Source organism: Poromitra crassiceps, assembly GCF_964638095.1.
Source record: "Poromitra crassiceps genome assembly, chromosome: 15".
Taxonomy (NCBI): Eukaryota; Metazoa; Chordata; class Actinopteri; order Beryciformes; family Melamphaidae; genus Poromitra; species Poromitra crassiceps.
In genome coordinates this window covers 7,214,509-7,235,657 of record NC_139634.1, presented here as the reverse complement: position 1 = coordinate 7,235,657, position 21,149 = coordinate 7,214,509, and the positions used below count along the sequence as shown (strand labels likewise).

General features: G+C 43.7%; 3 protein-coding genes across 4 annotated transcripts in view; all 3 read right to left on the bottom strand.

The window, feature by feature from the left end:
• The window catches only part of ccnjl (cyclin J-like), a gene marked incomplete at its 3' end in the record, with an annotated part of 31,939 nt that extends 28,605 nt beyond the window's left edge, over positions 1-3,334 (bottom strand). The window contains exons 1-2 of the mRNA XM_083652355.1: positions 3,206-3,334; positions 2,268-2,377 (exon numbers count right to left, since the gene is read on the bottom strand). Of these exons, the coding sequence (XP_083508481.1) occupies positions 2,268-2,345 (78 nt within the window). The 5' untranslated portion in view covers positions 2,346-2,377; positions 3,206-3,334. The remainder of the gene's footprint in view (positions 1-2,267; positions 2,378-3,205) is intronic.
• A 1,223-nt stretch (positions 3,335-4,557) lies between these two features.
• c1qtnf2 (C1q and TNF related 2) lies at positions 4,558-9,399 on the bottom strand. The gene is made up of 3 exons (XM_083652356.1): positions 9,243-9,399; positions 7,137-7,394; positions 4,558-5,544 (listed from the first exon to the last, which is right to left on the bottom strand). Exons 1-3 carry the CDS (start codon positions 9,274-9,276, stop codon positions 4,904-4,906), a joined length of 933 nt encoding a protein of 310 aa, XP_083508482.1. The 5' UTR covers positions 9,277-9,399; the 3' UTR covers positions 4,558-4,903.
• A 1,475-nt stretch (positions 9,400-10,874) lies between these two features.
• On the bottom strand, positions 10,875-20,257 carry LOC310790637 (pre-mRNA-splicing factor SLU7-like). 2 transcript variants are annotated; one of them, XM_083652351.1, is made up of 15 exons: positions 20,119-20,257; positions 19,496-19,665; positions 19,094-19,247; positions 18,914-18,994; positions 18,594-18,758; positions 16,387-16,455; positions 15,739-15,870; positions 15,400-15,497; positions 15,239-15,306; positions 13,999-14,138; positions 13,685-13,846; positions 13,455-13,559; positions 11,931-12,011; positions 11,674-11,799; positions 10,875-11,566 (listed from the first exon to the last, which is right to left on the bottom strand). In XM_083652351.1, the coding sequence occupies exons 2-15, from the start codon at positions 19,642-19,644 to the stop codon at positions 11,387-11,389; spliced, it is 1,710 nt and encodes a 569-aa protein (XP_083508477.1). In that variant the 5' UTR covers positions 19,645-19,665; positions 20,119-20,257; the 3' UTR covers positions 10,875-11,386. The 2 variants fall into 2 exon arrangements, with proteins under 2 accessions (XP_083508477.1, XP_083508478.1); XM_083652352.1 differs by having other exon boundaries at positions 19,496-19,652; positions 20,119-20,248.
• Between the last annotated feature and the right edge of the window lie 892 nt (positions 20,258-21,149).

Genomic DNA, 21,149 nt, shown 5'->3' with positions numbered 1-21,149 from the left:
TGTTTGTTCTGAAAAATGTCAGAAAATGGTGAATATATTTTGCCAGTGTTTCCCATAGCCCAAGATGACATCCTCAATTGTCTTGTTTTATCCACACAACCCAAAGTTATTCAGTTTACTGTCAGAGAGGAGTAGAGAAACCAGGAAATATTCACAATTAAGAAGCTTGAATCTGAGAATTTTGACAATTTTTCTTAAAAAATTTACTCAAAACGATTAATCGATTATAGAAATAGTTGCTTATTTTTCTGTCGATCGACTAATCGAATAATCGTTGCACCTCTACTCTTTGGCCTACATGTAGAAACGCAACTCACAGTTACTTTTTCTGCATTAAAAATGTTTTTCAGAAAAAAGATTTTTGCTCTCTCTGAATCTGAATAAAGACAAGGGCTCTTGATTTGGATGTAATATAAGAGATTGAGGTTTTGTGGATTAATCTCCTTAAGATCAAACAGTTAAGGCTCTATACGTTGGAAGAGCAACACAAAAGCAACATCCCCCGTCATGTCAACACTGCTGTTTAGGAGCTTCCCTGTCCTTAGGCTATTTCAAACTGTCCTTTACTGGCTAAAACACATTGTGTTTGCAAAGCTAACTCGTGGAAAAACAAGCTAGTGTCAATAGTTTGATTTGCTGTGAGGACAAAATTGCTCTGGAGGACAAAATGTACCCGATGCAGTTGGGTTTACACAAAGTGTCAGCTGTTTATTGTGAGTCAAACTCAAACAATAGTGATTGTCAGACTGATACTTCAATGGAATCCAAAAATAAACAGTGACACCCCCCCCCGCCCTCCAAATCCACATACAGCAGCCCCGCCCCCTGTGCCGCAACAACCAACCACGATAGCACCCAGTCCTCCACATACAGCAGCCCCGCCCCCTGTGCCGCAACAACCAACCATGATAGCACCCAGTCCTCCCCAAACTCTCCTCTCCTCCCTCCCTCCCTCCCTCCCACTGCTTGAGAGCCTCTGCCTCTGGTCCATCTGTCTGGCTGGGGGTATGAGGGCCGCAGGAGGGGGGGGGGGGGCAGTCGGAGTCTGGGGGCGCTCAGGGGGAGGGGGGGGCGGTGGGGTGGAGAGGTGCCTTTGTGGGGGACCCGCACCGTAATTAAGGATTCCACAGCTGCCTCCACCTGATTTGCATGTCTGATAATTTGCCACATGCTACACACCGCCGTTATCTCCCACATCAGGGCATTAGCACTGCAGCCAGCGCCATTAAGGCTGCATGAAAGTGTGGGGGAGCGAGCGGGGCGCCACGCACGAACTCTGACCACTGTGTGAAGAAGAAGGCCTTTCACACAATCTCCATCATCTATTATGCTTTATTATTCTCTCCCACTACAACTGAATTGTTCTGCACTTTCAGATATTTCTGAATATGTCCACATCCAGCCAGCTGCAGATAGACTACTACAACAGGGGGTGGTTTGTTTAGTTTCTAGTCTCCGCACCCAGCTAACAGGCAAGACAGCTCATTCTGAGTCAGACGTGGGCCGGCATGGGCAAACTAAATCAAATTGTGTGTAAGTGAATGAGTCATTATATAGCTGAACTATTGAGAAACACGGGCAGCTGCTCAACTACGATGCCCTACATACAACAACAACAACCGCACCAAAAGCATTCTTTTCTCTCGGCGTCACGTTGGCACGAGAATCCCAGCTCGCAATATCAGGATGCCAGTCAAGTGACAGATGTCTCCATTAAAGTGACACAGGGGGAGAAATATGATCTGGCTTAGGGGTTAATTAAGACATTCGTCAATTAATGAGCCCTAACTCCTCCATGTAATCTCAATTAGATCACCTCAGAATAGACAACATGTCTGTGTAACCATATTTCCTTTCCAACTTCCAAAGCATTGTACAACCTACATGTATATTATGCTAAGAAGAAGCTGCGAAGGAATACCAACACAGGCCTATCCGTCCATGTAATGTCTTTTAATTATTTTAGACATTTAATTTATTTTAATTATTTTAGACAATACTATTCAAAACACAATTACTTTTCAGTTGTTGGATGATGAAAAAGCTAGATAGATTGCTTATGTGTGTATTGCTATGTGAATTTCAGGTTATAGGGAAAGAGACCCAGTCAAGAAGAGACATTTGGCTTACAATAAAATAACAGTTTCCTGTCCAAATAAAGTGGCGATGCTATAAACACAGAGAGATTACGCCATTATTCACAGGCACAGCTGGAGAGATATAGATGACCGACCCTAAAGACTCGATCTAGAGCCGAGCAGACTCACCTTGATGCGGAGAGATTGATGGATGTCTGCCGCTAGCTGTCCCTTCCACCACTGCAACTCCCTCTCCATCTTTCCCATCCAGAGAGGAGGCTTCAAGAATGAAGTTCTACCTGCTGACACACACAAGGTGGTGATGTGTCCAAATCAACCACAGGTCACTCACTTCAGTATATAAGCTGGCTTTGCTAATAACGAATTGCTGCCCAAAGACGACTGAATAAATCAAAAGTTTCAATGACAAAATCATTAGAATAGATACACTCGCGGATTGAATGGAAGTAACGTATCGATCCATCAAATTCATTCATCAAATTCGATGATAAAGTTTGGATAAATTGATGGGCCGCGTACCAGCTTGTATGTTTAAGTCGATTATGAAAGTAGGGCTATAACGTTAATTACCAAGCGAGTTTGAAGGAGATCTCAAATCGTTAGGAGAAAGTTTAGAAACATCTTCTTCTTCCCATTCTCATAGTTGTGTTTCCTCGATACAGGCCACTTTCTTTCTATGCAGCACGGAGGACTTTCAACGGCTCGGTTAGTTAAATGTCCCCCTCGGCTCGAACGAAAGAGCTGTTGTGGGTCAAACGAGTCATGATGATGGCAGGCAGCCTCCGCAACACAACTTGTGATATAAATGTAGGCTAGGCCGACATTAGCACAGCAAATGATTCACACAAATCACAAGGTTTTTAGGGTACATTGTTTCTGAATGATTCACACAACACACGCGTCTCACTCTCTCTCCACCACGAGACAGCAACGGCTACTACACAAGTTGGCTGCCCACACACAGACCACGGGGATATTTGCATCGATGGAAACAAAACAAACGCGATCTCAACATCAACACGAGTGGATATTTGGTATAAAAATCGATGTGATAAACTTTAGCTCTAAGCCGTGGTCGTTACATACATGTGCCCCACTCAACTCACCAGTCCGACGGGAAGGGAATGCCCCCCAGACCCCTTTGTCTCAGTCCGACATCCTGACTGAGAGAAGTGCTCTTCTTCTTCTATCGGGGAAGTTTGTTTCTTTTTCCTCGGCGAAAAGTGAAAGTTTAAATCCTCTGACAAGTTGATGAAATAACCGCGCCACCAAAATCCCCCGGTAACGGGGCCGCTTGGTTCCCCCCCAAACTGTTTACACTTTGTCCACCGATTTTGCTCCTCCGCCGATTTTTTTTCCTAGTGGCTCCTCGCGCTGTAACAAAGTAGACTAGCCAGCCTCCTCGCTCGGCCCAACCAGCTGCTGCTGCTGCTGCTGCGGTGTGGCTCGTGCGCTAGACGTGAGAGCCCCCCCCCCCCCCCCCCGCGAACGAGCGAGCTTGGGATTTGTAGTCCAATGTTGTAGTCCAAAACACCCATGGCCACTCTTTTTCATGTAAAGCAGTCATTCTTAACCTTTTTCATATTAAGAACCCCTAACTTAGTCCACATTAGGGCCACAGAACCCTCTTTTATTTTATTTTGTCTCGAACCCAAATCTGAGAATGTTTTTATTGTTCGATATCAGATTTTGTCCAGAATTCTGATGCAGTTATTGCAGGCATTGCAAAGTAACAGTAACTCTAAATAGCCTACATGTCTTCTACATTCTCTATAACTGTGTTGTTAACTTCTTGTAAATAACTAGCAATTGTGTAGCAAGTGGAGAAACTTTTGCCTATATATAGCCTCAGCCTGGAACACCACAATTGCTTGAGTGACATCGATGATGATGACATCACAATTGTGACTAACCCCGCCCCGCCCACTTAAGGCAATTTGAATGATGATGATGATGATGATATGATGATGATGATGATGGTAAAGTTGAACACTTGCTGTTGCTGGTGACCCCTGGAACCCCCTCAAGGACCCCCCTGGTGGTCCAGACCCCACGTTGAGAACCACTGATGTAAACTTTGTAAAGGACAACAGATGGACACATAGACCAGGAATCCCATTAGCTAAGGAACCCCATGTGAGAAAGAAATAATTGTTAGATATAGAATCTGAAGGTGATAACAATAGGGAGTGAAAAAAGTCCTACTACAAACAGCCTATTCCTTATTTCTCTGGACCCCACTTTAGGAAGCAGAAGCACTGCTCTAACACAACACCGGCTAGAACCGGCTGGCCCCCATGGCCTAATGTAAAATTCATTACTGTGTATTGAACCATTACGGGTAAAGATATTATCTAAAATATATATATATATATATTCACCAATAGGGCCATTTCTTTATTTTATTAAATTCAGAACACCACAAAGTATGCAAACACATTGTCCTCTTTTTCTCAGGAATATGCAATATGGCAAAATTAACATTAGACCATTATTTTAATTTCAGTTACGATTTTGTGTTTTTGAAATAAAGAAAAAACAAAAAGCATTTACACAGCTTTGTCAAATTGTCCCCCAAGAGGATCTGAATTATTTTCATTCCTTGTGTGCCACCTGGTGTCAGAACTTGTTACACACACTGTCAATTATATGAGACTGGTTGAAAACTGGTTATTTGCTGTTGAGCAAAGCTATACACAGTATGTCTACATTTCAAATATCAATAATAGTTCATCAAACTGGTTCATGTATGCAATAAAAAAAAATATTCAAAAACAAAACAGATATAACTCTGGATTAAGGTATCAACTGTCAGCTTCAGCATTAGCTTTTCGATCAGCCTCATTGAGATAGTCCTGGTCAGCGTAGATGAGGAAGCCGGTGAAGGTGCTGTCTGTCCAGAAGGGGTCAAAGAAAAGTCCATTTTGGTCCGAGTAGAAGATCTGCAGCCACACCTGGTCCGAGAGCTGCAGGTGGAGCACGGTGGAGCCGGACGCCACGTCGTGGTTCCCCGTGTTGGCATCAAACGTCCTGATCTTGTACTGGCCATTGTGGACCAGGCCAATGGCCAGGTGCTTGTTGGCCAGTGTGATGTCGTAGGTGAAGTAATAGACGCCCGGGATGGCGCAGACGAACTTCCCGCTGCTGGTGTTGTAGTGGCTCCCCTCGTTCAGCAGGATGCGGCTGAAGCGGATGGGCAGGCGCTCTTTGGGGTAACTCCGGGTCATGGCCACAGAGAAGGCCGAGCGGGCTGTCTTGCCACAGTTACAGCCTCCCGGGGCTCCCTCCTCGCCCCCGTCACCCGCCTCTCCCTTCTGACCCCCGTTCCCAGCCACGCCCGGAGGCCCACGCGGGCCCTTCAGACCCCGGGGTCCCGCCTTGCCAATCACCCCCTCACGGCCTTTCACACCTGGCTTCCCCATGTTTCCAGGCCTCGCAGGTTCACCTGACAACAGTGACAAAAAGATGACAGAATGACATCACATATGCCAACAATATACCATGATCAAACTTGTGCATCCTTGCATAATATATCCTCAAAATAAAATGAGTAAAATCTGCCTTCAATGTAAACTCATATTTAACTCGGACTGTAAATTCACTGCCTATTTAACGTCTATTTAACTCAAGTCTGTAAATCTCATGTAAATCCAACGTAAATTCATATTTATTATCCACAGAACACTTCACCACTCATGTACATATTGTATATATTTACTCGATTTGATTGCACTTGCAACTTTGTGATTGTCTTTATAGTTATCTTCCTACTTCTTAACTCTGTATAGTGATGTGACCGCTACGCTGCATACAGACACTAAGACAAATTCCTTGTATGTAACTTGCATACTGTGGCAATAAAAGTGATTATGATTCTGATTATTTGTGCTTTACTTTTGCACAGGGATGCAGGGGCAGACTTAGTGATTTGAGGGCCCTAGTTAAAGGTAAGAACGGGGGCTTGGCCACCAAATCCCAAATCTTTTCCCTATTTAATCCATCCTTTCTATACATTACCTTAGAAGGGCACTTTTCCACCCCACATGGGTAGCTCTTGCTCTTCCTCTTCCTCTTCCTCTTCTTCTTCTTCTTCTTCTTCTTCTTCATTGTTTTTTTTTTCTCTTAGCTACTGATCAGTGGCTTTTACAGCCATTGGTGGCACTGGGAAATGTGCTTAAAATCAAGTGGCAAAATCCGACTAGCAGTGGAATAACCCTAGCCTGGTAAACCAGCCGGTCACCAGCCTCTTCTTGACTTTTTGAGGCTGGCTGCCGGTGATGGAGTAAAGCAAGTTGCCTAAACAAGATAGAGACAGTCCGCATGTCTGGGAACGCCCATACAGGCTCTAGGAACGCTCACAATAGACACTGGTTAGCTGGCTCAGCCTGGCTGGGGGCGGGGTCAGGGTGGGGTAATAACCCCCCGTTCTATCCATTCAGCAAAGTTAGAATTTAGCTGATCGCCCAGCCCAGGCAGACACGATCGGGGATTTAACCACCGCAGTAAACGCACATCTGAGCAGACGTCTTGTGTTCTGCTCTAGAACCCCCAAACCTGTAGTTTAGAGCCGCAGCACCGTCTTTTGGTGAGTCAGCCCATGAGATATATGGGCGGTTTTACCCCACTCGCGCGCCAGCCGTTTAACATTTTGTGGGCGTTCTGGTTTACCCCAACTGCCAGAGACAATTTAAAAAACATCTTATCCATCATGTTCAATTTCGTCTTTACTTACTTAGTGACGGATTCCTCAGATACAGATTCAGACAGTCGGGAAATATGGATTTGCCGATACTCTCGGGGAGATTGATCATGTGCTCTAGGCACGTTGGCTTGGGAGTACTATTCTAAGAAAAACATGTGGACTGTCTCTATAACAATCCAAAAAGGTTCATAGTGTCTATACTTTACTTAGATTGATAGGTTTTCTTTTATATCAGACACAGGTTTGTATTCCTACCTGACATGTTTCGACGGTAATACTTCCGTCTTCTTCAGAGGTGTCACTATAACAGTACAAGCGGTACAGTAGATTCTTACCTCCGTTTCCCTGCTCTCCCGTCTCTCCATCCTTCCCATCCAGGCCGTCCTTGCCTGGGGATCCCATGGGCCCCATCGCTCCCGGTGACCCAGGGGCTCCAGGGTGTCCAGCGGGCCCCTGTGGACCTGGCAGACTGCAGACCAGCTGGGAGGAGTGGACAGTGATGTTGCGACCTCTCTTCAATGAGGAATACGTGAACAGGGAGAAGACGGCTGGCAGCAAACACAACATCAGACATGTCTGGAGCATGGTGGTCCCTGTGGAGTCAAGAGGAGGTGAGGGGAAATAAGTCATTTAGTCATTGTTGACATGGCTTTGGTGTTTGCAGGCCAGTCACAGTCAATATCATCATCATCATCATCATCAGTCAGTATATAAATGGGAGCTAGGACTCTGTCTGTCTGTCTGTCTGTCTGTCTGTCCGTCCGTCCCATGTCCCACTGTGATGTTGTTTAAAAGGAAAAAAGGCTGCACTCTGGAGCATACTTAAGACTTAGAGGAGTTTTATTGATAACGTTTCGGTTCAACAACCTTCATCAGAATGGAGACAAACAGGACAAACACTCTAAGTCACCGCGCCGAAGCTCGCCGGATTGGTCGATCACCCAGCGCCTGCTGTAGCGCTGCGGCCACGCCTGGGGGGCGTCGTAAGTCGCCGTGGCGGTGCCGCTGGTCCTCGTCAGCCCACGCGGCCTACATCCGACCAGAGCAGGCCGCCATATTGTCTGCCCCATATATGTGAGTGTTTGTCCTGTTTGTCTCCATTCTGATGAAGGTTGTTGAACCGAAACGTTATCAATAAAACTCCTCTAAGTCTTAAGTATGCTCCAGAGTGCAGCCTTTTTTCCTTTTCAACGTATAGCCATGTTAGTCTAGCACCTGGTTTGCATAGTGGATGTGCAGACGCTTCTCTCTACCACTGTGATGTCATAAATCCCACTGTGACATTATCAGTGGTCATAAATCCCACTGTGACATCATCAGTGATGTCATAAATCCCAGTGTTGTCATAAATCCACGGTGACATCATCAGTGATGTCATAAATCCCACTGTGACATGATATGTTTATAAATTGTAATTGTGTAACTTGTAAGTCGCTTTGGATAAAAGCATCTGCTAAATGAAATAAAGTAAAGTAAAGTAAAAGTAAAGTGACATCATCAGTGATGTCATAAATCTCACTGTGACATCATCAGTGATGTCATAAATCCCACTGATGACATCATCAGTGATGTCATAAATCTGACATCATCAGTGGTCTCATTGGCCACACAGCAGCTGAGCTGCCCTGCGAATGCAAGCTGCAGGGCCACCTTGGCGAGCTGCAGGATGGGTGAGCCCGCGTAGCGGGCCAGCCTAGGAATCGAGCGCGCATAGCACACGAGATCCCTAGTGATTTAAATGTCGGTTAACAATATAATGTGAAAAAAATCTGCCAAAGTAAATGGAATTTAAAGGGAGTGTGGTGATCAAGTACATGCATATTGTCTAGCCCAGCCAGGGGTTTTCAAAGTCTGAGACTGTGGGCCTCCCCTCAGATAAGGCTTGGAAATAATGTGACCCCCCCATCCCAGAGATTCAGAAATTGAGCCAAGATAACCTGATATTGCTGTTTGACATACTTCAATCTACAAATACATTTAAAAGAAGTCATTTGTTTCTGATTCTGGGAAAGTGGGAAAAACAAAATTCCCCCAAACTACTGTATCACTGAACTCTCTCTTTAACCAGATCACACACATTTAGGCTATTCTATGTGGTCTCCTTTTGATAACTAATGTAATGCTGTATTTATTCCACTTCCATTCACTGAGCCTCCCCTGAAACTGTTTGGAGCCTCCCACTTTGAAAACCTCTGGTCTCACCCACACAAATATTAGATGAAAAAAATGTAATCGCATATACAGTATGTATATATAAACTATAAATGAATGAGTTGTCATCTACATGTCATGGTTAGTTTCACACTGAGTCCATGCTTAATGAGAAACAGGATACTTTAAATGATGCATGTATTAAATTAAGGCAAAGAATGCAGCCTACAGCATGTTCTTGTAAAGAGTAAACATACCGGATATGAAAAAATAGCAAACAAAGAACTCACCAGCTGAGTTTATGAGATTATGAGCCATGGGCATTTTTCAGCACTATCCAGCTCCTTTTTCTGCACGAGAGCACACCGACTTTCCTACATGATTCTCCAATATTGGGATGAGATAGCAGCATTCTTCATGAGAGACACACTGCAAAGACAACTTCAGCCCAGCGCAGCACAGCGTCCATAACATCCGCCCTGTTTAAGCAAGCTAAGCCTGCCAGCACATACTTTCACCATGATGTAATACATTCAGCTCAGTGCAGGAGCAATGCACACAGCTGACGTAGGTAGTGACACATTATTCCTTCAACAAGCTCAACACAATATGGGAAAATAGACTGTTATGTAATATCATGGACTATTCATGAGATAAAAGGCAGAAAGTGAAACCACATATAGCTTTTTTTGAGTCATATTTCATCGTGGTAATAGGGCCAACTTTGCTTAAGTTGCCAGAATTGCTTTGAGTTGATAAGTCCCAGCAATTTGTCAAGTTACAACTGCAAAATAAAGCTGACATGGTGGCCTGCAGATATTGAGCTGAGCAGGAGAACCGCTGTGAAGATCACCAGATGTGTTTTTCTGCTTAGCACTGTGATGCATTGCCAAGAAATGAGAGACCCAATAAAAGACCCAGCTGCTGGTTAAGGCACTGCCTTGCATTTAACAATCTACTGCATTCAGCCTGAACTAGAACTATTTGAGCCTGTAAAATACATAAGGAGATCATGTTTTGTGGGGGTTTCTATATGACACACAACTGGCAACAGAATGTGCTGCGCCAAGAAAAGCCAAGGAGGGGTTGCTCTGTGAAATATATTGCAAAAAAAAAAAAAGTTACAAGCAATGAATTCACATGTGATTTTGTATATTGATTTGTGTTTAGTTTGGCTATTTTTAGACGTGAAGCATCTCATGGATCAACCAAGTAACTCAGTTACATGTAGGCCATCTCCCCTTAGTGGCCATTAGGAGACATGACAGGTAACATGCTGAGAATCAGTCTGCAATACTGCATAGTATTTCTACACAGTACAGTACATAATGTATGCTTTATATCTGACAGTGTGTCTGTTGCAGGAAAATTTAATGGAGAAAGCACTGAAATTAAGTGTTTGTAATATAAATTATTCCATGTTAAAAGCCAACATTCTCAGGCCACCCTAGTGGCTCACCTGGTGGAGCGCTGGGGCTTGGTAATTGCCGTGGCCGGCACAGGTTCGAATCCGACCTGTGGCCCTTTACCGCATGTCATCCCCCCTCTCTCCCTGCCTTTCCTGTCTGCTTACTGCCCTGTCCAAAAGCAAATGATCTTAATAAATAAACCTCCACAACACTGCATAAGATTGAAAGGGAGTAGATCCAGTCTTCTCAACAATGACAAGCGTAGAACGTATACATTGATTCACAGCACCAAAGATTGTGTCCTCTTGCAGGTCATGACGGGTCAAAGGCTGTTGCAAATGTTAAGATAGAAAACTACTTTTCCAATCTTCTGAGATTTGACCTACTTAGGTAGGCTAATAGGTTTAGACTTCAGAAAGCCATCCTTATAACGAGTGAAAATACTTTTTGACCTAAAACCGTTTTAACACACACCCCCCATACAACAAACAAACATATTATCTTTAGCTATGAAATGCATTTATTCCACCAAATGTAGATACAGGAATTAAAGACTCACGAGCATCACACGTTTGTGTTTTACTCTAAATGTATTCAATATTCAAATCGGACAATACGGACACCATAGAATCAAATCATTTTTGAAACTTGTTTTTGTGGAACCAATTAAGTCAAAACAAAAACACATAATGAACAAGCCCAGATCCTGTGCAGACGCACGGCGCTCCATCTGACGAAGAGCATCACTTCACATTGATGAGGTGATGTGCTTCATAATCACGGACCTGAATTTGGCTTGTTATTCCCTCGGCTGCGCCGTGGGAAATACTGCCATCCTATGGCCATAAAAACTAAAATGATCACAACACTGAACAAAGTATTGATGGCGTTCCTGCAGTAGTCGTGCGACGGGCTCCCACTGTGAGTTTATGAGAGCAAAGCTGTGTTTACTGATGCGAGAGTCTGAGTTAGGGGGCTACGCCTAACCCCATTTTGGAGAAGTGGAGAGGGCTTCAGGAGAGAGGTCACTGTCCCAGGAACAAGGCCATGGGGTCGTCTACCCGGCTGCGCTTCATGCGGAAGGCCTCCATCTCGGCCTCGGAGGGCTCCTTCACTTCCTCCAGGCTTTGGTAGGGCCTCTTCCGCTCATCCACCTGCATGATGGCCTCTACCTGCTTCAGCCGCTTGTCCTCTGCATCGAGGGCCTAGGAGGAGGAGGAGGAGGTGATGGGGTGGAGGGTGAGACATGCCAAACGGCCTAGCCAAAGATACAACATTATATAATTAGATGGCCGACTGGAGACACACTTACCTTTCGCAGCTTCTCTTTCTTCTTCTCTTCATCCTCAGAGTCGCTGCTATCAGAGTCGTGCTGCTTCTTCTTGTTCTTCTTGCTCTTCTTCTTCTTTTTCTTCTCTTTCATCTTTTCTTTGTGCATCTGATTATTGACACATGAGACACAGAATGAGATGCACATTTTGTCATCACTGACAATGAAAACGGTTAAAATATACTGTATCCATGATCACTAACGTGTGGGGTTTTTTTAACCTCTTGAACGTCACTCACCTCCAGTAGAGTCTTCGGCTGTTCTTCCTCCTGTAGCTCCTCCTCTAGTCCATCGTCAAATGGAACACAAGCTGAGCTGCTCTATAGATTAAATGGGGAAGGGGGGGGGGGGGGGGGGGGTAATCGGTTAGAAAACCTGATATGCCATGTGTAACGAACAGAACCATGTGTAACGAACAGAACCATGTGTAACGAACAGAACCATGTGTAACGACAGAACCTATGAACAATCTATATATATATGCACTGTGTAACAAACACAACCTATAAACTATATGTATATATATATGCCCCGTGTAATGAACAGAACCTATGAACAATATATATATATGCCAGGTGTAACAAACAGAACCTATGAACAATATATATATATATGCCCTGTGTAATGAACAGAACCTATGAACAATATATATATATGCATTGCCAGGTGTAACGAACAGAACCTATGAACAATATATATTAGGGGTGTCACGATACACTAATTTCACGATACAATACGATACACGATATTGGGTTCACGATAACGATACGATATTTTAACTATATTCTTTTTAACAAAAGTAAATCATTTTTATGTATTTATTTATAATTTATTTAACCATGCGAGTCCCGTTGAAATCGAAACCTCTTTTCAAGGGAGCCCTGGGAAAATACTGGAAAAATAGTCTTTCATTTGAAATACACAAAATACAAAACAAATGCTGTTTTTGGAAATTGTTATTATAATAACTATAAAACAACATGGAAGATAATGCTTCTCTTGCAATAGAATGTGTCACACTGTCACAAACTAAATGTTTGTTGCATGGTGAAAGAAAAATAAAGTAAAGGTATACAATCTATTTCTTAAATAACTCATGCTCAATGGTCCCTAAACTTATGTAATCTTATGTACCCCTTGAGCTGTTTTGCCATGCCAGTAGTAGTCTACCCCCTCACTCATGCGTGTTGATTCTGCTAAATTTGTTCTATTATTCAGGAGCAAAAAAAAAAAAAAAAAAGTATCGTAATTTTTTTCTGACGATACATATCGTGACGTTTTGATATCGCGATATATCGTGCGACGAAATATCGTGACACCCCTAATATATATATATGCCATGTGTAACGAACAGAACCTATGAACAATCTATATATATATGCCCCGTGTAATGAACAGAACCTATGAACTATATGCCATGTGTAAGGAACAGAACCTACAAACAATATATATATGCCCTGTGTAATGAACAGAACCTATGAACAATATATATATATATGCCATGTGTAATGAACAGAACCTATGAACACTCTATATACAGTATATGCACTGTGTAACAAACATAACCTATAAACAATATATATATGCCCTGTGTAACAAACATAACCTATAAACAATATATATATATATGCCCTGTGTAACAAACATAACCTATAAAAAATATATATTGTATATGCCCTGTGTAACAAACATAACCTATAAACAATATATATACTGTATATGCCCTGTGTAAGGAACAGAACAATGCCAGTAAAGCTACTTACTGCAGTTTTAATGCCAGCCTCTCCTGTGCAGTAGCTCTGTTTGACCATGGAGTGGCAGCACTTAAAGCCCCAGTAGCCGTCCCTCCAGTACGAGCCCCAGATACACTGCACACAACACAGGAGAATGAATCAGGACGACGAATCAATGACTGAACAAAGACCATCACATTATCATGGCAGAACACATTCTGCTGTCTGTCACTTTGGAGGCGTCCTGCTGTGCTGCTCACCATGTGGTTGTTGATGAGCACGTCCTCCTCATACTTGGAGCGGGCCACAGCCTTGTCGAGTCCTTTGAGCACAGCGCCGTGGCGAGAGTACTCCACGTAGTCCTCCGTCTGGGCCAACAGCAGCTCCCGCGGAGGCGCGTCCAGATGCTCCTCGCCTCCGTACTGTTCGACACACAAACGCACAAACAGAGTGTCAATGATGCCATCAGCCAGTATGAATACAACTGATCAGCCTGCTGCACATTTGGAAAAAGACACCGTGGAAGTTGTCAGAAGTGCGGAGAGCAGCAGACGTGGCCTGCGTAGCTGCGTACCCTCTCTAGGATGGTCTCCTTCTGTTTCTCTTTGAAGTCCTCCTTCTTGACCTTGAAGGACTGGTGAAGGAGCTCCAGCTTGGTGGGGTCGGCCTGCAGGTGCACCTCAGAGCCCTTCTCATAGGCCTCCCAGGCAAACACTGACACGGAACATGACACAGATTAGAGGGGAGAATACAGGTGTATGCTGCATTCCTACCTGGGCTGTCTGAACATCATTTGTGTGGTGCTACTGAAGGTTTAATGCCACAGAATAGCAGGGATACTCAACTTGCTTTGCCAGGGGCCACTTTTGCAAAATGACAGGAGGCCAGGGGGGCCAGTTAATAAACAAACATTAATATTCATTTTTCTGTAGCGGATTGTAGGTTTTTTGGGGTGTCAGCCGGAGTTTAGTCTCACAATTTTGTGCACAAAGGATAGTTAGGTTAAGGTAAGTTGGTTGAGTACATATCCTGTAAGTGCCTGGGTGGTGAGCAGATGGCCATATTTGACAATTTAGCTGGAGGTCAGTCAAACTTTATTTAAAATGTGTTTTCATTGCGAATTAGAAAATGGTCGGGGGCCCACTCTGCACCCTCTCGCGGGCAGCATCTGGCCCCCGGGCCGCAAGTTGAGTATCACTGATGTAACGTCTATTAGCCTTTTTCACTTGCCACCCAACTCACCACCCATTTTGTGTCTAAAAAGCAGGAAGTAACCCAGGTGCAAGCAGAACATTAATGAGGGTTTCCAACTTCCAATCCATTTGGTGATCCAGTGCCGGGGGCCTCATTATTGTTTTGCTTGCACCTGTGTTACTTCCTGCATTTTAGACAGACAATGGGTGAATTGGGTGGGAAGTGAAAAAGCACCCATTACAAAACAAACTGAATAATACTGTCTTTAACTGTGCCTTACAATTGAGGACAACTGTGTAATTCTTCTCTATATTCAAGGGTAAAGAAAATTGTTTACCATTTAGTGATGCAGACAGAAAACATGAATAGGCTTCTTAATATTGTAACTTGCTCATGAAAACTGGTACGATCAATTTTAGGTGTCAAATCCTGAGCTTGGAAAGTTGGATTGAAGGACTTCTCAGTGCAATTTTCACACTTTGCAAAGTCATCCTGCGGGCCGGATTGGAACCTTTGGTGGGCCGGTTCTGGTCCCCGGGGAAAAATGGAATTCTAACACTTTTGAGACAAGCATGCAGAGCTGTGGAGGCACAAGAGGTCTGGAGATGTTGGTGACTTACACTGCGTCTGAGCCATGGTGACCGTGTCTCCGCTGTAGCGCACAAAGTTGTCTCCGGCGTACCCCACTCTGTCGAAGGAAATGGTTGGACAAATGTTTTTCCATGAGAGACAATAATAAATCTGAGCTATCAGAGAGAGAGAGAAAGGGACAGCAACTTACTCGTCAGGGGTCATGCCGGTGTTCGAGTACGGGTTCTCCCTCATAGCTCGAGTCTTGGGGTCATAGTAGGCCGAATTTGGATCCAGATTCCTCAGGTACTATGAGAGACAGACACGAGGGTTTGATTTTCAGATTATTGGACACCTCCACATTAAACAGTACCTCTCATCTCAGTTTATTAATCATCAGCATCAATGCAGCACACATTATAGATATTAATCAAACATACTCCACCATATACAGCACTCTAGTTGAGTGCCAGTACAATTGGCACTACGGTTAAAAAAAAACTGCAAAATACCAGGACAATATAAGCAATAGGACTAGACAGCCTCTTACCTTAGCAATGTCTTCTCTGATACGCAGATTCCTGACTGTGATTCGTCGCTTGGAGTCAAAGTTCTGACCGGGCATGTCGATGTCATCGGCATATTTATCTTCATCCTCATCCTCACTGTCGTATTCCCGCTCCTGTGCAGAAGGAAAAGACAGGGTGATGGGGAACATAAAAAAAAAACTTTTCTGATAGCTTAAAATGATTCTACTAAGACTAATCAAAACGTTGTTGAAACTAAGTTCAGACATTAGTAAGAATTCATGTAAATTCCCTGCACATTAATGCCTATTTAACTTAGCCTGTAAATTTAATGTACGTTCAATGTAAACTCTTATTTAACTCTGACTGTAAATTCATGTAAATCCACTGCCTATTTAACGTCTATTTAACTCAGTCTGTAAATCTCATGTAAATCCAACGTAAATTCATATTTATCATCCACAGAACACTTCACCAATCATGTACATATTGTATATATTTACTCGATTTGATTGCACTTGCAACTTTGCGATTGTCTTTAGTTATCTTCCTACTTATCTCTGTATATTGATGTGACCGCTACGCTGCATACAGACACTAAGACAAATCCCTCGTATGTAACTTGCATACTGTGGCAATAAAAGTGATTCTGATTCTGATTCTGAACTTACACCTTGGTCATTGAGTTTTCCTGAGGCCAACTCATCCTGAAGCTTCTGGGCCTTCAGCGTCCTTTTGGCCTGACAGAGACAAACGGAGACAGAGACAGAGACAAACCACAGCATGACAAATCAGTCAATGAGAAGCCACCTAACCAGTGTTGCCAGATGGCAAATGTTGAATTATCGTACCAGAGGGTCAAAATTATCGTTTTTGGAGTGAAATTATCATACGTCCCCTCCCCAGCGCGGCACGCCTATGTCGGGGGGGGGGCTGCGGCTGATCACAGGCTACTTTTTGGACTTGGCATGATTTTTCAACACTGTGATCTCAGCCTGCGTTGCAACAACAACAAAACACCCTGCACGTATTGGCTGCAAATATGTTGTTTGAAGAGATGATTGTATAAACAGAATGGTAAATGGCCTGCATTTATATAGCGCTTTTATCCAAAGCGCTTTACAATCAGTAGATAGTCTACATTCACCCATTCATACACCGATGGCGGCAGGCTGCCACGCAGGGTGCCTACACACCATCGGGAGCAAGGATGTTAGGTGTCTTGCCCAAGGACACAGCGACAGCAGCTGGGAGGGAGCGGGGATCGAACCGCCAACCCTTGCGTCATTGGCCGACCCGCTCTACCTCCTGAGCTAAAGCCGCCCTTATTTAGTGATAGACATAGGATTCGTCTAAGTGTCACAAAATGATGAAATTATCGTACATTTGGGGGATTTGGGGATTATTGATCGTACATCGTACAGAGGTCGAAATTATCGTACAAATACGATAATTATCGTACGTCTGGCAACGCTGCACCTAACCCAAATTAAATGCAATGTTTTGACCATGAGGGTGCAATCATACCTACAGTTAAGATTTCTTTGGTCAAAACCCTTTACTTTGCTGCAGTTGTGTATTTGTTTTGTTTGGGTACATGCTGTCCAATTACAAGCAAACCAGGGTTTGTCAATACAAGTCATTTATCATAACATTAAGTCTCCTTATATAAAACAATCTATGTTAAAATACATACTACAGCATGCGCTGGGACGCGTCATCAGTGATGTTAACTGGGGTCGTAAGGTGTTTCGGGTCTGTCGAACATCATACACCCTCGCCCAGTAGACCCAGCAGAGGCCAATTAAGACCCCGACCCGCATCCCAGAAGCAGCCGCTCACGGATCAGCCCTCCTACTCTGTCTGTAACATTGCCCGCGGAAGGGCTATCACGCCCAATCCGCTGCAATAGAGCTAGTGCTACATCGCAGCATTGCAAGACCCTTCAGTGCATGGAGGCTCTATGGGTTGTCTCCCGGCCGCTCTCCTCCTTTGTCTCACCAGGCCCTCCCGGGGGAAAAGGCATCCAGAGGCAGAGAGGATGCCTCAAGAAGGCCTGTGCGTTGCACGTCATTCGGCTGCGCCGAGCACCTCGCTCTAGCCTGAAGGACCCCAGGCCGCGGCAATCTTTGCACAGATTTTCAGGAGGCTAATCCGTAGCGTTTGTGGATTTCTCCCCCACGAGAGAGCCAGGCTGGGGTGCTAAACCCATCCCGTACCGGATGCCGTCTCTCCGACCGTCAACTGTCTCTCCAGCTTGTCACCAATCTATACTTGGTTGTCACCTAGTCTATTCCTAAGTTTAGGAATATGTGTTTCCTTCCAAAAATATTGGCGTCTTCTTTTAACTCAGAAACCAAAACTGGGGTACGTGGAGGTACTACAGGGGGCACTTGAGAGAAAGGGGGAAACAGAAAACTGTACGAATAATGAAAAAATAAATGAAACATTAAAATAAATCTGCTCAGGAGGCACTAATTGCAACTCACTCCCTTTCTTATTTTGTAATGTTACTGAATATTCTTTAAAGGTGGGTTATCATTCATTCATTGCATCATGCTATAGTTTTCTCTTGTAGTTTTGTAAGCAAAATGTAGTCGGGCAAAGGGGCCACTTGGATTTAGAAATCAGGGAAAGAGGGTAGGGAAGCCAAAAAAGTGTGAGAACCACCGCTTTAAGTCATACAATATTGCCCTTTAGGCTATATGGTTTGGATTAGGTTCTCACTCCTACAGAGTCAGTCACACCAAAGTTTGTTTGGAAACAGATGGAGACAGACTCACATTCTCTGTGGGTGTGTTTTGGTGCCACCCGCGTTCAAACAGCATTGTTCTCACCTGCCCAAATGCACCACGAATTTACCACTTAATTTGCTTACCAGGTCTACTTTGGCGTACTCCTCCACGATGCGGTGGTGATCTTCAGAGTTATACCCGTTCCAGCGATCCCGCTTCCCATCATAGTCCAATGAAAGCTCGACCTGTGAATGCTCATCTGGAGCCATGCTTGTGCCTGTGAACTTTGCCCCCACTTTTCTGGGCCGCTGAAAGAGAGGAAAGTGAAGGTCAAAGGTGAATACGCATCAGTAACAGATAGAATAACATTAAGGACATGATTTAACATACAAGGTTATATTTGTGTGGAAGTTAATCTCTGTTGGAAGATGCAAGATTGCTTTAATCGTTTGATCCGTTATACCTCTAAGCAGTCTTTCTTCTTGTGTGTCATGGCACCACAGTTTTCACAAGAGCCCTTCCGGAATTTAGTGCTGGCCGGTTTCTGTTGAGAGACAAAAAGTAAGCTGTAGACTTTCCACTTCGCCGATTATGTTTCTATAATTAATTGAGTGGATGGTCGTGTGCCTGTTGGCAAGCTCACTTCTTGCACCCCTCTCTTGTACCACTCGAAGATGGTCGAGAACTGCTCTTCCTCTTCTTCCTGTGGCCTTTGATGCTTTAGGGTGGGCCTTTTGGATGGGTCGATGTACCACGGCACTGATGAAATATACTGCGGGATGTGGGGGTTAATGTCCCTGGAAAAGACAGCAAGAAGATGAAGTGAGCAGCAATGTTACAACAGTAGCTTCATTGAAAACATAGGGTTAAAGAGCGATGTCACATTCTGAAGCATCTATTGGTTAGAGATGTGGGATTGTCCAACTAGGGCCAACTTATTAAAATGTCACCCTCAGATAGGCCAGAGCACCCACACTCCAAATCTAGCCCCCTGTGGCCAGCCCTGGCCTGATCTGTCCTTTACACAAGCTCCTTGCACACTTACTTTCCCTCCTCGTCCACCTCAGCTGGAGCGTTTCCCAGTTTTCTTTGCTCCTCCAGCTCCTTCTTCTTCCTCCAGTCCTCCCTGGTCATCTTCTTGGGCTCATCCAGGCCCAATATCCCATCTGAGACAGCTGGCGTCTCCTCCGTCATGGCTGAATCTGAGAGTTCACCCTTTTATTTACAACCATAATATAAAGCTCATCATTATATTCACTATAATATAGTGGGATAATACAGTTAAAGGAATACTTCACGCAAAAATGCAAATTCTGCCATTATCTACTACTGACCTCATGCCAAATGAAACAGGCGAGTTGTTTAGGAGAAGGCTGCTATGGGGAGTTGTGCTGGCAACCTGTGTGCTAACGTAACGTTAGTAACGTTATGACCTAACTTTACCTGTTTCAACTGGCATGAGGGGGAGTTTTTCTTTGGGTGAACTAACGTTATTCCTGGGTGTTCTTACAGAAAACAATCTTTATCCAGAATATTGCCCGTTTTCGCTAACGCTACTTTCTTGCTGTTAGCTAACGCTACTCGTGTTCACAGTGTAACTAACCTACGTGGTAGAAATATCACAACATGAGTTAATATGCAACACTTGTGCATTATTGTTTTGGTTACCTTGTGAAGATCCGAAAATCAAAACGCTGGCTGTTTGTTCCTTCGTAAAATAAGCAAATTTCTCCTTAGCTGGCTGTATTTTTTAACTTTGTTTTGAGAACGACACAATCGTCGCCATTTTACATTACCTTCTTCTTCTTCTTCTTCTTCTTCTTCTTCTTCTTCTAGTGTTTTATGGCGGTTGGCAAACAACTTATGGTGCATTACCGCCACCTTCTGAAATGGAGTGTGGATCGGAATGGTTTCCTAAAACATTACACTATCCTGACTATATTCTTTTACTTAGACCAGTTTCTTCTAGAAATGAAAATATATCCCTATATCCCACATTCCCTGAATTTAACTGCAATATTGTTTTTAAATCCAGCTTGATACTATTGCTCTCCAATCTGTTGCTGAGGATCTGTCTCTCCTGTTGATAGTATGGACAATCAATCATTACATGTTCTACTGTTTCCTGCCTATCGCAATATTCACACCTACCAGTCTCATGCTTTCCCATAATCCCAAGTGTACTGTTAAGCCCAGTGTGCCCAAATCTCATCCTTGATATGATATCTTCATCTTTTGTATTTCTGCTCATGCTTCTCATTCTTCCTACTGTCTTTTGGATATTGTAATAATGCCTACCTTTAGTTTCTTTATTCCACTCCTCCTGCCATTTCTTTTTCATTTCTCCCTTGACTATACTTTTAACTTCTGCCTTACTATAACTTACTACCATATTTACTTCTGCCTTATTAGTTGCATCTTTTGCATACTTATCTGCCAATTCATTACCCTCCACTCCTATATGTGCTGGGATCCAAATAAATTTCACAGTTGTTCCTGCTTTGCTGACTCTGTAAATTGCCTGAGCTATCTCCAATACAATATCCAATCTTCCCTCCGACTTTACACTCTTAATACTTACTAATGCACTAATGGAGTCTGACCCTACTAAAACCTTACCCGGTTTATTTTCTTCAACCCAATTAAGTGCTAAAAGAATAGCCAACAATTCCCCTGTATATACCGATAATTTGTCAGTT

Bases quoted from the DNA above. Each gene is read 5' to 3' on its own strand.
- c1qtnf2 (XM_083652356.1), bottom strand. From the start codon at position 9,276: ATGCCCATGGCTCATAATCTCATAAACTCAGCTG. The intron at 7,395-9,242 runs GTGAGTTCTTTG...TTGACTCCACAG, and splicing joins TAATCTCATAAACTCAGCTG to GGACCACCATGCTCCAGACA. The intron at 5,545-7,136 runs GTAAGAATCTAC...CACTGTTGTCAG, and splicing joins GGGAGAGCAGGGAAACGGAG to GTGAACCTGCGAGGCCTGGA.
- LOC310790637 (XM_083652351.1), bottom strand. From the start codon at position 19,644: ATGACGGAGGAGACGCCAGCTGTCTCAGATGGGATATTGGGCCTGGAT. The intron at 19,248-19,495 runs GTAAGTGTGCAA...TGTCTTTTCCAG, and splicing joins GAGGTGGACGAGGAGGGAAA to GGACATTAACCCCCACATCC. The intron at 15,498-15,738 runs GTAAGAGGCTGT...TGTCTCTCATAG, and splicing joins TCAGAGAAGACATTGCTAAG to TACCTGAGGAATCTGGATCC.